General features: G+C 44.5%; 1 protein-coding gene across 1 annotated transcript in view; it reads left to right on the top strand.

The window, feature by feature from the left end:
- Positions 1-17,031, top strand: part of LOC146860394 (glycine amidinotransferase, mitochondrial-like) — a 184,894-nt gene extending 167,863 nt beyond the window's left edge. The window contains exons 4-9 of the mRNA XM_085644260.1: positions 2,610-2,800; positions 3,849-3,986; positions 8,817-8,981; positions 9,080-9,143; positions 9,228-9,344; positions 15,761-17,031. Coding sequence (XP_085500386.1) covers positions 2,610-2,800; positions 3,849-3,986; positions 8,817-8,981; positions 9,080-9,143; positions 9,228-9,344; positions 15,761-15,873 — 788 coding nt within the window. The 3' untranslated portion in view covers positions 15,874-17,031. The remainder of the gene's footprint in view (positions 1-2,609; positions 2,801-3,848; positions 3,987-8,816; positions 8,982-9,079; positions 9,144-9,227; positions 9,345-15,760) is intronic.
- The last annotated feature ends 1,070 nt before the right edge of the window (positions 17,032-18,101 follow it).

Below are 18,101 nucleotides of genomic sequence, written 5' to 3'. Positions count from 1 at the left end.
GCCCCGCCTGATTATCATAGGAACACCCATTTAGTACACAATAGACAGCAGAGAGATCTCCCGATTGTCGACTACACTGAAACAGCATGGGAGAAATACACAGATTTCAATAAAGGTTTCTTTCCCTACATAGGTACAGTCACTAATAGTAAGCTGATACGTAGATTAACTAGAACCCTTGAAGCAGTAGTGAATGAAACTACTTCCGCCTTGGGCAACTTAACAGAGGAGCAGTCTGCGATGCGGATTGTTGTTCTCCAAAATCGTCTTGTCCTTGACGTCATTCTGGCCGATAGGGGCGGAGCTTGTAGGGTCATCGGATCAAGTTGCTGTGTTTTCATACCAGAAAACGCGCCGTCAGTATATAAAGCCATAACTCGACTTCATAAGATCGTAAGCCAGATACACCAGAATCCAGGCACCTGGACTTGGTCCGGTTGGTTTTGGAGCGTGTTGTCAGCCTGGGGATGGAGAATCCTATCCTTCCTAGGTATTGGCTTTCTCATACTATTCAGTTGCTGCTTGTGTCTACAATGTGGGCCAGCGATTTGTGGTCTGTGTGCCACATCGTGTATCCCGCCTTCAAATTTTCATTCAAGATCCCGGAAGAAGAAAGAAGAACAAATGATGCTATATGAACAGATTGATGGATTGATGAAGATGGATATTTCATGAGGGTCCGTAGGGGACAAGGAGGGAATGAGGAAATATGAATTTTCATGGTCAATTGTGTCCCCTATCTTAGACCCCAACGGCTCCATGTACATGCTATAAGTACATGTATGTTCCCTCCAGTTCCAGCTATGAAGACGCAAATACATGTGCGTCCAACGCCAACATGCCCTCTTTCAGATCCGCCATGAATGGGTCGAATATTCCATTCCTAAGTATGATTGGCCACCGACTTTATATGGTTCACTTTTCTAGTTTTACAGTTCAGGCGAGTAGGCCCTGAATTCTGCCATCAAGCCTTTTTCTGCTTCTGCCTCTGAAATGCTCCAGCTTGGACCTGCATCCGTATCCATGAACTTTGTCCTACTCCCTGCGCTGCTAACGGTGCCTGACGCGGCCTGTTGCCTGCCAAAAACTGTATTCAGCCTTCAAGTTATCTGCTCCGCTCCTCATCCAATGCATTCCTGTCTAGTAGTTTAGGTAAACATCCTTCCAGCTACCGAGCAAAGGGCTCGGCCTCGCTGTCTTTATGCAAGTAATTCATAGCCCCTGTCACCATGGAAGATTCCTGCCCCCTCGCATCTCATGTAGACACATAGACGCTTGTACATGCACTAACAGTCAGTATAGAATAGATTCCGTCCGAGAGACCTTTCCTTTTGGATAAACCAGTTCCTTAAACAAAGGTATTAGATACAATTTGGGATTAGGTTGACCTGACCCCCCAGACTTCTGTCTCCACATGTAGAGCTAAATGTCAATTCCCCTTCACCCTCTAGTTGCACGTCAATCACACGTCATGCGGCTGCGCGTGCATCTCTGCCAGATATTTCTGCTGACACTGCAGGATTCTCTTATGGATCCACCCACTTGTGACATCATTTTAAATGACGTTTCTAGTATACGCCTATTATTACGCCTATTTTCATTACGTATGTGTATTCTTATCTGTATTATCAGCTGTTACGCCTCCTGCATCTGTCTTAATGTAATGCTTTTCATATATATATTGTTACTTGTCAATAATGTATTGCCTATCCCTTCCTGAACCTTCGTGGTGATGGAATATGATTGCCTGGTTCGAACCATAATTCCTTTGTAAGGAATAAAGTCCTTTTCAGAACCTCTAATACCACGGATTCTGCCTCTTATTTTGACTGAGTTATTCTTACTAGACTTTACCGCATAAAAAATAGTACAGGTAATTTAAATATTTACCACAAGGGAAAGAAGAGAAGGAATATAGAGTGGCACCTAAGAAAAGATGCTAACCAAATGATTGCTGCTTCAGATCTCTCACATATTGGTAAAGCGGACAAGAGGCGAACATGTGGAGTCATTCACAAGGGGTTAAAGCTTAAACTTGGGTTCCATATTCATGTGGAAGGCAGGGGCTGCTTTGAAGTTGTATTTTCACTCTAAAGGCATCAATAGTACAGTCTTATCTTAAGTCTTGTCTATTTATCATCTATCTTTATACCTCAGGTTTACTAGTAGGTCACATGCTGGCACATAAAATGGGGAGAAAGGTTCAGCGAGGAGAGGTAGACCTGGTAGAAGGCAGGCTTCTTGCATTTCTTCTCGAAGACCTCTCTCAGAATTATAAGAGTGCTAAGAAAGTTCTTCCCACCAATACAGTTGTGGGCATCACAAGAACCCCAAGATTCTGCACACAACAACTGGGTGCCATATATGAACCATGAATTATCCATGAAGTGAAGCGCCATTCAAGGAAATGTTGAAGAGTGGTTATACTAAATGCGGAGAAATGCCACTACAATGATATTCACTACCATAGCTCAAACGTCAATTGCAAGGAAGAAGAGTTCCACAACCTGGTCTTAAGGAACAGTGAACCCTTATTGAAAAAGCGCTTTATGATGTGATTACATGCTGTTATTTCCATGTATTTTAAATAGTATTATATTTTTATGCAGGCCTTTATGCTGCAATGCCAAGAGACATTCTACTAGTGGTTGGAAATGAAATAATTGAGGCACCTATGGCGTGGCGTGCTCGCTTCTTTGAATACAGAGCGTATAGACCTCTTATCAAGGAATACTTTCGCCGCGGTGCCAAATGGACCACTGCACCAAAACCCACAATGGCTGATGAACTTTATGACCAGGTATCCCAATTACTTCTATTTATGTGTGTGGTGATGATTGGCCTACATACATGCAACAGTTTGGATCATTTGTGATTTTACCAGTGACCGGTTGCTAGCATGTCCACTCCTGGGTTTTAAGCTACACAGTCTAGGATTAATCAGATCCCTAAATGTCCGGAAAAGGAGTAAAAGAGCAGATTTGGACCATACTATCCTTGGCAGCCTGGTTCTAAGGCCAGCTTCAATCTGGGTTCAACTCTCCTTTTTTTTCACCAGCATGGGACACTATAAAGTAAGATGATTTTTTTTGTTAACGTGTTCATTAAAGAGTTATAATGCACTTTTCAGAGTAATGTAAACAAAACCTTAAGAGTGTGCTCAGAACTACTTTTTATTCCTTTCCAAATGTGTTCTCTGGTTTTCACATTAATCGGGTGACTATCTTTCATGCTTCTGCACAAAGTCACCCGTAACCCCCAGAAAAGCTAACCTCTTCACATGTCAAAAAAGCAAAAAACATTTCTTGTTATTATGTTGCATACAAATGTTAACTGTTCTAATCGCTTTCTTTTAAACCGGCCAAATTTGTTTGGTCTGAAGCTACATTTATTTTGAGATTTATTTGTACCTTGTTTCCTATTCAGAAGAAAAATCCCAATTCTATAGTAAAAGTACTAGGGCTCTGGCCCCATTTTCTCTCAATAAGAAGACTTATAGTGTGCAGTAATTTAAAGCACGTTATGGAAATTACTTTAAAGCACTAACACTATTAAATGGCATATAAACGAGGAACAGTTTAATAAACCCCGTGGTATTTATGCTAAATCACTAATAGTATAGCTCACTTTTTACCAAAGACCTTGTATGTCGTGACCACACCCTCACTTTTCGTGACCCAGACATCACCTCTCTGAGAAATCCAGGCCTAAAACATCTATTACAGCATATATTATGCTCTACTTGTGTTCTGATTTCTCTTGGTGCCCTTTAAAACATGGCGCCAGGTTTGCGTTTTTTCGTCCACTGATTATGCGTCACTAACTGTTTACCCGTTTGTTATTTCCAGGATTACCCAATCCGTACTATGGAAGACAGGCATAAACTGGCTGCTCAGGGAAAATTTGTGACAACCGAGTTTGAGCCGTGTTTTGATGCTGCTGATTTTATGAGAGCTGGAAGAGACATTTTTGCACAAAGGAGTCAGGTAGAAATCGAAAGTTTTTATGTGTTCCTTAAAATAGTTCAAAATTCAGTATGTTGTCTTTGGTAGATTTACAGTGTTATTGCTTATTTAAAAAGAAATTGTTGACCACACGTGAGGAAAAGGTTATGTGCAAGATCTACATCAGCAGTAATACTTGAGTACCTTCCAGTTAGTGATAGTGACAACTGTTATTTGCAGCTCTGCGAAGCTTGATAAAAGAAAAGTTATCACTCAAAATAACATGACAGTCAAGTTTCTAGATTTTCTCCTAGAAAATGTTTAAGTTCTCTTTACATTCAAGAATATACACACATTTTTTATTTTTCCCTTGGAGAAACCCTTTCCCCTACACTCCCACTATTTTCAGGGGCTGGGGGGGGGAAGGTGGGGGGATTGGCGGCTATCTTTCCTCTTTCTTCTGTAAAAATGAATTTACTTCAGCTCTTGACGCAAGTCCATCTCTGACCATTACCAGGATGGTAAGGAGTCATATAATGGTTTGTGAATACAAAACACGTACGTGAATCATAAACACGTATGACTGTGGGTGCTCAAACACCTAGCTCATCTACACACCAGAACTCCAACTTCCCACCCACAACAGGATATTTACTCATACGACGTCTCCTTGTACGTAAATCCTTTTACGAGTGCCTAAGTTTTGTTAATTACAAAAAGGCTTTGTCACTCATAAAATGCTATCTCAACCTGTTTTCCAGCCCTACATGCACAAAAACATCTTTGTGAACCTGCCTCTGGGTTCCTAATGACTTCCTACAAATACGGAATTGGGCCAAAAAGGGGGCAGCACAGACCACAGACTAGCTTGTTGGTGTGAAAAAGGCAGCTTTATTGAAAACAGGAGCACCTTACAAACAACATCCCTTGGCCTGTGCTTTGCAAAACTAATCCTTACTAAATATAGCCTTCCTATCTTATCCCCCGCCCCCTTCCCTAAACATGTTTCCCCCCTGCAACAATTATAACACAACTTACAATTCCTAACTTTCCGACACCTACCTAACCAGGTAACTTATGTTCTATCACACTGTAACCATACCTCATTATATCCCCAATGACGTAGGAAAAAACGCCACTCGAAAGTCAGGACTGACGGCTTTTGACCCCCCTTAGGCCTCCTGACGCTTTGCATATCTGCACACACCTATGGCCCTGTCCAAAGCCTCTTTCAGCTGTATTATATATAATTCCATGCCATACCGAGACAGATGGACCCCATCCTCTCTAAAGAAATACACCGCCGCATAGCGCAGCTCCGGGTGTTCCATCCTACCTATCCCTTCCCTATCACAGAAAATCCTCATGTCCCTATTGATCTTCCTGCGCGCCCTATCTATGGCCACCGGCCGCTCAGCCGCTCTTCAAATTCTCCTTGGGATAAACTCAGACCATATAATGTGGCAACTGGACCACTGTGTCCGAATCTCCAGCAAATCCAGCTTCATTTGTTTCAAAAACGCCAGGCCCTTGCATTGCACCAGGTCATTTTCTCCTAAGTGTATGACTAAAACGTCAGGACAAACTCCCCCCCTGACCTCTTTGTTCAAAGCCGGAAATAGCTCATGCCACATCATACCCCCCTGTCCCTGCCACTGACAACAAAAAAGCCTAGGATCCAACTCTAAATTAAGATTCCTGTTCTTGTCCTTTTCGTAACGCCCTGCTCGCTTCATGAAAGTGTTTCTTAGGCTGAGGATGGAGAAATCGTCCTGTCGCCCCGCCCCACTGTCCAAAAATTCCCGCCATGACTGCTCATATACCTTCCACGTGGAGCTGGCCACCGACCCTCTTACCAGTTGTACAACCCTTTCTCTCCTACCGACCTCAGTCCCACTGGCACTGGCGTCCTGTGTTCGTCCGCCTCCGTGGCTAGCCGATGGAACCTCTGCCACTGTGAACGAGACAAAGCATCCGCAACGTCATGGTCCACCCCTGGCACGTGCCGGGCTTGAAACAAGATGTCATGTTCCAAACAGCGCAGCACAAACACCCTCAACAACTTGAGCACCTGTGGGTCCCTAGCTGACTGCCTATTGACGACATGGACTACTGACATGTTGTCCACCTTGAAAATTATCCTTTTATGTGCTATCTCCTGCGCCCACACCGTCAATGCTACCACCAAAGGGAACAGTTCCAAGAAAGCGATACTCCTCCCACCGTCCTGCCAGTGTGACGGCCATACTTCCGCGCACCACCTCCCATGCCAGTACAAACCAAAACCGCCCACTCCCGCCGCATCCGAGGAGATGGTCATGTCCCATTCCCAGTCTTCCGGGGGAACCATCGGGATACCATTAAAGCGCGCTAAAAAAGCCCACCACATGTGCAGGTCCTCCTTCGTTCCCCCCGACAAATGCATATGATGGTGCGGTAGTGTCCAACCCGACAGAGCCCGACTCAGCCGTCTGCAAAAAGTCAGCCCCGCCCGCACCACCCGGCACGCAAAATTCAAATCTCCCAAAAGAACCTGTACCTCCCGCACCGTCACTTCCTGTTTCACCAGCATGTGCACCTTTTTGTCCCCCGGCAAGCGGGCCTCCATTGCCACCGAGTCTAGCTCTATGCCCAGAAATTACAGCACCGTGCTGGGACCTTGTGTCTTCTCTGGCGCCAAGAACACACCCAGGTAGCCCATGAGCTCTGTAAAACTGTCCAGCTGTTGCTGGCAGTCCGCCGAACTGGGCAGTCCCACCAGGAAAAAGTCATCCAGGTAGTGCATCACCGTCTCTTTGCCTGTGCGCCATGATAACACCCACTGCAAGAAAGTACTGAAGCGTTCAAACAAAGCGCACGAGATTGAACACCCCATGAGCAATGCTTTGTCCACAAAAATGGCGCCGTCAAACTGTATACCCAACAGTTGGTAGTCTTCCGGGTGCACCGGTAACAACCGGAACGCCAACTTGATGTCACATTTCGCCATAAGGGCGCCCGTCCCCACTGCCGTCACCACGTCCACTGAGGAGTAAGATACCGACGACAATTCCGCCACTATGTAATCGTTGACTGACGCCCCCTCTGGCCATGACAGATGCTGAATCAGGTGAAACTGGCCCGGCTCCTTCTTCGGCACCACTCCTATGGGTTCCCGAATAGGTGTCTCACGAAAAGGGCCTTCCATCCGCCCCTTCCGTACCTCCATGCACAATTTCTCTCGAACCACCATCTTATGCGTAGTGGCCGATTTCAGATTTTTGGCCCACTTGGCGATTCTCGGACCCTCATACCCCAGCTGGAAGCCCTCCCGAAAACCCTGCCGTAGCAGCCCCGCGTCTTCAGTCCGTGGATAAGACACCAAGAGGGGTCCCAGCCAAGCCTGCTTAGCTGGCGTAAGCGCCCTTGCCCAAAGTCCCCTGTCCCCCCTACCTCCCCTGCTTTCTGGCTATTGCCCCAGTGCGCAGACTGCTGACCTTGAATGCCTCCCATTCCCCAGCATTGCACCACCGGGTGACGCTTCCCGCATTTGGAGCATTCGTGCCGGAATTTGCAACATTGTCGAGCACAAACACCTTTGTTGAAGTCCCAACACGCTCCCACCGGGGGCACCAATGGTATTCTCTCCCTGCCCCACCCCTCCATGGGTGGGGCGGTTGGGAAAGGGGCGGAAAGGGGCGGGGAGCGAGTGGCAGCCCGCTGGCCATGTAAATCGTTTTGCCAAACTTTGCCCCTCCCATAGTCTGCTGATACAAATCCGAATCGATTTCCCCCCATTTCGCCTCCGGATCCCAGGCCAAACGCGCTCTTAACTCCTCGTCGTAGTGCGACCACGCGTAACCCCCATAAGTGACCTGCGCCCTCCAGACCACATCCATGTATTTAAAAAGGGCGACTGACCTATCCGGGTACTTTTCGCTGTATACACTGGCGAAAATCAAGAAACCCGCCGACCAATTCTCTATATTCAATGGCACTCTCGGTCGCTTGGCTAACTCCTGCTCCTCCTCCTTAGACCCCTCCTTCGCCGTCAGTTCGCGGTGCAGGAGCTTCAAGATACCCGAGTACTCCCCCTTCCATATCTTCTCCTTGGTGGCCAACGACAAGTGCGCCCCTAAGTGTTTCGTAATGCCCATATGCGGCAGTTTGCGCACCAGGATATCATGACTCTCCTTCCCCTCTTTGCCACCCTTGTGATTCCCCCAGCTACATCTGTGTCCGAGGATCTGACCCCTCCTGACCCCGCCTCATCCGGCCCCACCCCTGTTTCCAGCACATATGTTCCTTTATTCAAACACCCCCATCCCCTCCCCCCCGCATCCGTGCTGACCGAGACCTTACCTGGCGTCAAGGTCGGCTTCCGCACCGTAAGCAGCCCAAATCCAGCCCAGCCAGCCCAATGCTAGCCCAGAGGGCTCTGGCTGCCCTCCAGCCCAAACCCCCCCGCTGGTCGGCCACCCCCCCAAAGCCCCATTGTGCTAACGTCTCATTGTCTGGTGCTCCAAAGTTTATCTGGTCCACTCGATACACACAATCATCTGGGTCATGTTCAGTTCCCACGTGGAGCTTCATACCCGGGTCCTGACCAGTTTTTCCCTCTTCTTGCGTAATAGATCACAGATAATTAGTCTGGAAGAATACACCATACCTGTGTCAAGGCCAGTCTCCCTTGCTTTTCTGTTTCTGCACTGAGTCACTGAAAGTGCTTTTGGTACTGGGCACTGCCACCAGCTCACTGTAGACGAAGGTTAAGTAGGCGGTAAAGAAAGAAAAATTAGTTGTTGAAAGAGTTGATCTCCACTATTTAGAGTATTCATCAAAATACCTTGAACAGGACTTTTGAATTCTAACAAAAAATAAATTTTCTTCTAGGTTACAAATTATCAGGGCATTGAGTGGATGCGAAGACATCTTGCCCCAGAGTACAGAGTTCACATCATCTCTTTTAAGGATCCTAACCCAATGCACATTGATGCTACCTTTAACATCATTGGACCTGGCCTAGTGCTTTCCAACCCAGACCGTCCTTGCCACCAGGTACAGCTTTACACCTTAGATTATTTGAAGACCAGTGCAGCATTAAATATTATTTAAAGTTGTCAACGAGCTTAATATTTTCTGTTTTTTTTTTTTAGATTGACCTCTTCAAGAAGGCTGGCTGGACTATAGTCACTCCTCCAACCCCCCTTATTCCTGATGGTATTTTTTGCTTACTTCTAAAAAGTAAAATCCAAATATTTGTTTTGTGAGTCCGTTTCAGCATCTCTGTTATTCTGGTTTTAGATCACCCACTTTGGATGGCATCCAAATGGATCTCCATGAACGTCTTAATGCTTGATCAAAAGCGTGTGATGGTGGAAGCCAACGAGCACTCGATCCATCAGATGTTTGAAAAATTAGGTAATTAGTGACCCTGATCTTTGTTTTCGCACTTGCACCTGCCTTTGCACAGAATCACAATCGCACAAAGCACTGGGCTCAGAATTATTCGCCAGGACTATAGAAAGTCTACTGGACCACTATACTACAGGAAGAGCGATCCTTTGCTTTACCATATAAACCAGGGAGCGGACAGGATATATCTGGATCACTAGCTGAGTAAGAGTACAAAATTGGGCGAAAACCTAGTACTAGCAAGTCAATAACAGTATTCAGACTTTTGCTACAAAACACTAAAATAAAATACATCAAGTTCAAACAACAGTTTGAATATTGTGTATACACACCAAGAAATCCAAATCGTTTTTTAAATGAAAAGGGACATTTAGATGGCAAACGTCTAAAACTGTGCATGGCAATGTAAGGAAATTGATTCAAATATCCCATGAGTTAGAGAATAATCCTCACTGAAAACAAGTTCACGAGGCGCGAAGAAAGATAATGAAATACGTATCAAGAAGGATTATCGAATAGGGACCAAGAGTTGTTCATGAAGCATGAAACTGCACATTTATTCAGATCCAAATTGTAGAAGAAATTGCAGTGCTTAATGAATAGCAACATTATCTGCAGGAGATGGTGAGCTGTAGTGTGTACTGCTGACATTTCTAGCTAAATAAAAATCAGTGAAAAGAATCAACACACAAAGATCCATAGAATTCACTGGAAATTAATCAAGATTAAGTATTGAAATATTTGATAATCCAAAGAAAAGATCAGTCCTAAATGTTGAATAACTAGAAATCCTGCAGAATGCACTGTAATACTCCACATTTCAAATTAGAGTAGGACCTGTTAATGAGAAGTTGGATAATGTGGAAACATTGCATTCAACAGCAGCGGAGGGCACCAGGCTCAGCAAGTCTGCTTTTCCCCCCTTCTGCACTGCCCACACTGATCCTAAATGGGCTTGGCTTTACCCGTACTTAATTGTCACTCTTCCTTTTTCTGTCCAAGACCCTTTTATTTTTTTGATCTAGCTTTCACTGTCTGGCCAACCTCATGTTTTCCTAAGAGTGCATACATATATAGAGACTTTCAGTCAACAGTTTCTTGCCATTTGTCTATTCAAATGCTTCACAAATAATGCTCCCTCCCACCACAGCATAAAGTATAGATTAGTGGATAAGCTAACTTCAACATTTGGGTGCCTTTAATTTGAGTGACTGCATTTTGCTCTTGCACATGTATACAGGCACCCAAAAACTAGTTGCCCAACAATAGGTCTTTTTGGTCACTTGTACTTACCAGCAACTGCTAATACCTTTGTATAGTAGGTTGTGATCAACTATTTCCATAACATGCAAAACATTTATTGTAAGTTGCAATGTGACTCATCAATATCAACCAACTTTGGTTTATTTATTTATCCTGTAGATAAATGAGCACAAGGCATTAGGGTAGCAAGAGTGTAAATGCAAATTTCTAGTGACATTTCAAGCAATTGTATCTGACTTAAGAGGGACCGTTAGTAACGACTTGAGTTACTGCAGCAGCTTAGAGCTTCTTTCCGATACTCTGGTTTTGCAGTTACATGTGTTCATTGTGTGCACAAATACCAGAATAGTAGAGGGATCCCTGAATAGTTGTGCAGCTGGCAGTACGTATTTGAGTGCACATCCTAATTCCTAAAAAGTAAGGAAAAGTTTAACAGTGGAAGTCGGTGCATGGCAAATGTGAGCTTCCAGAAAGCTAATATTCCCTTTATTGCAATTGTTTGAGGAAAACATGAGCCTTGGTGTAAAGTAGTGTTCTATGGGGCAGATTTACGTTCCCTGGCGCATCCCTGCAAATCAACAGGGATGCGCCAGGGAAGATGCATCACGCAAGTTTGCCCTTGCGCAACTGCAGATTCGCGGCATTTACAATGCGGTGCATCGTGGCGCAAGGACAAGCAGATGCGTGACGCATCTGCCTGCGTAAGGTTGGCGTAGTGCTGAAGTTGTGTCGCAAGTGCAACGCAACTCCAGCACTGTTCCAACCTGCCCGATCCCTAACATGGTGCGTCACGCCTTACGCCTGCCTGATGCAGGCGTAAGGATTTGACGCACCAGCGTCGGAAAAGTGACTGCGTGAAATCTCGTAGATTTCACTGCGTCACTTTTCCGAGGCTTTTTCCGATGTAACGCCCACCCTGCATACATTAAACCTGACGCAGGTTTAATGTGGCGCAAGGCTTTACAACGTGACGCATCTCCCTAGATGCGTCACGTTGTAAATCTGCCACGGCATGCCGCTAGCTTTGCGCCGCCGCTGCATCACAAAAGTGACGCAACGGCGGCGCAAAAGTGGTGCACAGGGCTTTTAAATCTGCCCCTATGTATTTTCTCAAGATGTCAACATTGTGTGCCTTTTGCATAAACCAGTCTTCTAAAATGTAAGTATACACCCAGGAAGTGCTATGATACCATTTTACTCGGCTTAGAGGACTTGTTTTGATAGAATAATGAAACATGCTTTCCATCTCGATTGCACTCTTTTGTGAGGACCTCTATTGGTACTATAGTGCAAACCCACCTTTCAATCTTCATTGCACTCTTCTGTGAGGCCCTCTGAGATAATATAGTGCAACTGCAGCTTTCCATTTCAATTACACTCCATCTCCATTGTACTCTTCTGTGAGGACCACTGTTGGTAGTAGATTGAAACACGTTTTCCATTTCTGTTGCACTCTTATATGAGGACCTCTGTTGGAATTTCTGCTTTCAAGCATTCTTGTGGTCTTCTTTGAGGACAACTGTTTGAAGTACAGTGCAACAAGCTTTCTCACCTCCATAGCACTCTCCTCCAAGAACATCTCTTGGCTGCATATTGATGCTTCGGCTTTCCAGCACTTTTCTGAGGCTGTGAAAAAAGGTTCTGCTGTGTGCATTTTCTCAAGATGTCAACTTTGTCAGCGCACACTCATGCTTTTGTTTCGTATGATACAAATATGGTCTCCATTTGAATAACTTTATTAGATTCTTGTGAATCATAAAAGTACATAGTTACAATAATAAAACCGTACTTAAAGTTAATCCATATTACATTTTACACACACTAAAGATGTCCAAAACAACATATAAAATTTCATCACAGGGTTTTCCATAAGCTACCATTTTCTTCCAACAATCCAAGGGTGTAATAATAAATAGTTAATAAAAATTGCATAAGTCCCTATTTCCCAGTTTGCTTATCACATTTCATATCTTTTCTTGATTCGCAAAACAGTTCTAGTAAAATTTAGCACAGCGCAACATGTGACGGTATTGGACAAAGAACGTAAATAGTTCAAACCTTCCTGATATGAACAAGGGGCAATTTGCCTCAGGATTGGCTTAATAAAACGAGCCCTATATATATATCTTTATAAATAGTGCAAAACAGCATAAGGTGCATTGTGCTTTGTTCGGCTAAGTTATCACAAGGACAGGGAGTCAGTCTCACACCAGCTCACCTGATTGGGAAAAGCCACAAGGAAGTGCAATGTGCAGAGACGGAACCTCGTCAAAAGGAAGCTGGAATATATATGGGTACTAAAGGATAAGTAGAATTGTTGGATATTTGGCGAACCATTTACACAAGATAGATACAGAGACTGCATAATTCAGCTTCCAAGGCCTATATCTGAAGAGTGCAAGAAGACCCACTTTCTTTTCTTTTCGGTCTAATACTGCTATTCCTGTGTATAGTTATTAATGAAATATTGTGGTCAACTGGGTCCTATTGACGGCCTGCGCTTTATCGCGCCCCGGCCTAAACATCTGACTTTGTCCCATTCCAGCATGACCAGATATCCCATATAGCGCTTTCTGCTTTTGGTGCAGTTTCTCACTATAAACCTTGAAGTTTAATAATTCCACTTCTACTCATTGGATTTTTGTTGTTTTGGTCATGCTTTATTTATTAAACTCAGTTCTATTTTTCTAACCTGGTGTGGGATCCTTTTTGTGTGATGTTTTCACTGTTTTACTGTTTATAGTGTAACTACTTTACACATTGCCTCTAAGTTATGCCTGACTGTTCTATGCCAAGCTGCCAGAGGGTGTGCACAAGTTAATTTAGGGTTTGGCTGCACCCTAACCGTGACTAGGATTGTGGTTCCTGCTTGACCAGGGCTGATACCCCAGTCAACCAGTAACCCAAGTTCTAACAGTGTTCACTCTGGAAAGTGTTACCATCCTCTGAATTATACTCCTCCTTCTGCCCTCTCTAGGCATTAGTCTTTTTTAAGAGGCTGTTTAGTTTAGCTCGAGTTTTCTCCCCCAAATACATTATAATTTTACGAGAGCATACCTGTCTTCCCTGTTGTACAATTTCGGTCCTCCATATTCTCTGAGGACATCTGTTAGTAGTATAGTGCAACTGCAGCTTTCCATCTCCATTGTACTCTCCTGTGAGGAAATCTTTGGCTGTGTACCGCTCTGGGTAAAAGAACGACCGTCCTTTTCCTTCTAAGGGCAAAGGAGCGTCACCTTGCTTTTGTGCGTTGCTGCATTTCTGTTTTCCTTTTTTCACTTCATAGGCAAAATTAAACATTTTACCTACTAGCCCACCAATTATGGGAGTACTGCATCACTTTTTCCACCGTGGCAGGAGTAAATCCATGACTGTTTCCAGGGTAGGAATGAGTCAGTGGTATGAGAATAGCCCACTGTCTAGTGTGAGGGTATTTCCAAAATTACTAAGGGTGGGTGACAAATACCGTTCCGCTTGCGGAACTTGCAAAATTTCAGCATTTTCGTGTTCCGCGCGGAGATCGAAAATGTCAAAACTTCCGGGATCTGCGGCAGAACGGAAATATGCAGGGCAGGATTCATTCTGGCACAATGCTCCTGTCACTAAACCTCAGCAGGAAGCACTTACAGATATAAATAAAGCAGGTACCCGAGTTGAAGCTCAAATTCTGGAACGCATTAATCTGCCAAAAAATTTGTGAGCGTGGTGGTGGCTAAACAGGTGTCAGTTCTCCCCATTTCCACTCTGAAATGTTAGCTGTAATCCTTGACGGTGGTGTTTGCATCCTTCATTTTCTCGAGCGCAATCCTTGTGTAGAATTTGTGAGCATGGTTAAGCAGATGTCAGTTCTCCCCATTTTCACCCTGAAATGTTAGCTGTAATACTTGCCGGTGGTCTTTGCATCCTTGATTTACTTGAGCGGAATCCTCGTGTACTTCCTGTGACAAGGCGGTTCCTTCTCCTTGTCTGCCTCAGAGACTCTGCTCTGATCCTTTATAAAAAAGAGGCATGTGAACTGGCCTAGAAGCCCCTCCAGTTTGGCCCCACACACACTAGCGGTGTGCAACGTCTTCCCGCCCTTTCCCCACTATGATTGACAACTCACTCAAGGGACCCTGGCGCCCATCGGCGCGGTGGCAAAGTTACAGGCACACATGGACACTGGAGACAACTCTTCTGGCCCTTTACGCAGCTGTAGTGTAGGAAACGGACTATGCATTTACCCAACGAGGTAGCACTTACTGATTAGCCAGTAGAAAGTACTCCAGTTGAGTAGAGGTATTGCACAAAATGGTGGCATCTTCTTGGATAAACATGCAAGGAAGGATTCATTCTGGCACGATGCTCCTGTCACAAAAATTAAACCTCAACAGGAAGCACTTACAGATATAAATAAAGCAGGTGCCCGAGTTGAAGCTCAAATTTAGTAACGCATTAATCAGCTCAAAATCTCCGCGACCACGCGAAATTTCGCATGTTCACGGCGATTTTTGCCGTTTCGCCCACCCCTAAAAATTACCAGGGAAACAGTGACCTGCAACAGTCACTCTTTAAAGGGGGCTTCCAGTATTGTAGAAAAAAATACCATTTTACTCAGTTGTGCATCAGTACTAATCACCAACATTCGGCATTCCAGAATGTTGCTTGTTTAGAAGGTATTCTGTTAAATAATGCAATTTGTACATTTCACAAATATTTCATGATACCTACTAGAATCATGCAAAGTGCTTGGTACTAGGCCTAGTTGAAATTTCATTTATTCTGCCACAATTAGCATAATTTCTGGAATTTTGAGTTCCCGAAATTATGCCACATTGCCTATTTATGCACAGTTCGTGGCAAAAATGTACCCCTAGCATGCAGGAATAACATGAATGGCAAGCTCGGAAAAGTTTGCTTGTGTCACTTTTTCAGGCTATTTTTAAACTGCAAAAAGCGTCTTCAATAATTGATGCGAGAGTGTATTTTGTGATGAAATATGGCACTGGATGACAGACTCCATTTTGCGTAATCACATGTGACTGTGTCTAAATTTCACGTAATTACACGAATTTTGCACACCCGTACATGCTACATGTGATAGAAATAGACAGCTTTTAGAATATCTGTACAGTAAATGTCCACAAACACTCACACTTTTTCCGTTTTATTTTGCACAGGTATATCCACCATCAAAGTGAATATCCGTCATGCTAATTCACTGGGAGGAGGCTTCCATTGCTGGACCTGTGACATCCGTCGCCGGGGCACCCTGGAGTCCTATTTTAACTAGGCACTGCTGAATTAGCATCAGCGATTTCAGCCTACACGTATCATCTTGGAAAAGGAAAAGCGAGTTTCCCCTTGCCAGATGCATGGACTGTGTAATGCATTAGCAATGCTGCCACTTCAATGGTCTCCAGCTCTCATTCTCTGCCCACATATTTATTGTGTGCAAATTGGACAGTTGGACTGAAAGTATTCCTTTGCCAGCAGGGAAGGTCTCCTGGCTGGCCTCTTGAAATCTTTCCTATTTACATGAAGCTGCTTTGGAATTTGCAAAAAAAACTTGACAAAAGTGTGCTTTAGGCCAGGGTTGGAGGGGCAAGAATAATATTGCCAATTTCCTAATCCATCTAGCTCTATTTAATCTAAAAAAAAAGGCAGCTAAAAAAGAAAGTTTGTTTCTCACATTTTTTTCAGGGGCATTCTACTAATTGACTGCTCTTTTGTTACATAAAAAAAAAGTTTTAAACAAAATTTTTTTTATGGTCATCTCTGTAGAAGACATATTTTTGGATTAGCAGGACCATGGAGACCCTACTGAGGGGGAAAGTTGCGAGACCGTTTCTTATTTTATTTTCTCAAGACCGTTTTTAGGTCTCGCCTGAGCCAGCGCATGCGCTGCCCTGGCGAGACATTTAGTATGCGGGTTTTCGAAGGGCTACCCACAAGCTTTTTCCAAACACCAGCTGCTGTTACACGCACAAGTGCGGGCGCCTCGCTCCGCCTCTCCAATTCTGCGCGTGCATCCCTCACGTGCTTAGCACAGAGCGCGTCATCGCGATCACTTTCGCTTTCATCACGATCGCGATGACTTTTGCTTTCACGGCCGCGCGGCGTTACTTTTACGGCCGTGCGGTCAATGCTTGTTTTTGGTAAGTTACACATTCTGTTAGTACTTTTATCATAAAGGCTCCAGGTCTGGCCCAGGGATTTGTAATAGACTTTGCTCTAACCCTGTTAACCAATGTCTTCTAAAACTATACAATTGTGGTCACTGATATGTATGCATCCTTTGCAGCCTGTCTCTTCAGTTTAATTCAATGCCTTCACACCAGCCTTCGTCTCATTCCTAATATATACCTTACTTGAATAGTCTTTCCACTTTTTCCATTGAGGTGCAAATGAGAATTGCTTGAAAAGAATTAAACATCTGAGAAAGTCTTAACATCTTTTTTGTGGTCTTTTTTCTCCGTAGCTTTAGAAAATACCAACCATGTGTGTCATGTTCAAGTGATCAGTGCAGAATGGTTGTGTTTCTCATGAGTTCGTCCATACACACATCTCTGTGGGTCTGCAACCTACTTCAACATATTCATGGTGGTTGCTTTTATCAAACAAACGTGTTTTTGGGGTGTCTGTGAGGCATCCACCTTTGTCTCAATGTTTATTTAATTGTAAATATCTTTATTGAGTCTTCAAAAGAAAAAAGAAGACACACAATAATGCAGTGAGATTAAAAATAAAGCATGCCAATGAGCAAATCAGGTTAGTTCGGTGATGACTGTGTATCATTGAGGTTATACTTCAGTTATCTACATTGAATCTCCTGCTAATTTTCCAGCACACATCACATATTATAGCCATATAAAAGTGCGTCACAAAGTCTTTCCTTCACGTTGCGAGCTACGGCTCGTAGGGGGGCCTTAGTCGCGTTGTTTGGGCCGGACAGCTGGGCACAGCCCTGCCAGTGTACGCGCCGATCTAGGAGGCGCACACTTCTCTCGGCGTCAGCTTCCAGGGGAGAACGGCAGTTGTCGGCAGCGGTTCTAAAGGGGGGGGGGGGTGAAGTCCACTGGTCCTGGGACTTCGTTCAGCGGGCAAGCTCAGTCACAAGCCCTTGGAGATCTTAGCCAGCACAAGTGGAAATAAAGTTTGTCAGCAATCTTTCTCCTCTCCTTCAGCAGCAAGGCAACCACTGCAGGCCAATCCCCCAGGTCAGGGACAGTACTCCTCCTACAGCTTTCCCGGTTCCTTCCCCTCAGGCAGAGGTTCGTCTTGTACAGTATCTGATTTCTTAGGAGCAGGGCTCCTATACTTATACTACATTTCTTTTGTTCTTGCAGGCCAGGGGGGCCCTTTCCTAGTTCGGTCCGGTTTCTGAGCACTTTGTTGACATTGACATGATGCAGGCTTCTGCTTTCAGTGTGCAGGGCAGAGACATCAGACGCTCCACAGGAGGTGGGGCCAGCATTGTGGTGGCAGAGCACAGCCCTATTCAAAGTCCAGGTGCACTCC

The sequence above is a fragment of the Triturus cristatus genome, chromosome 3_1, assembly GCF_964204655.1.
Source record: "Triturus cristatus chromosome 3_1, aTriCri1.1, whole genome shotgun sequence".
NCBI lineage: Eukaryota > Metazoa > Chordata > Amphibia > Caudata > Salamandridae > Triturus > Triturus cristatus.
This window is presented reverse-complemented; position numbering and strand designations above follow the sequence as displayed.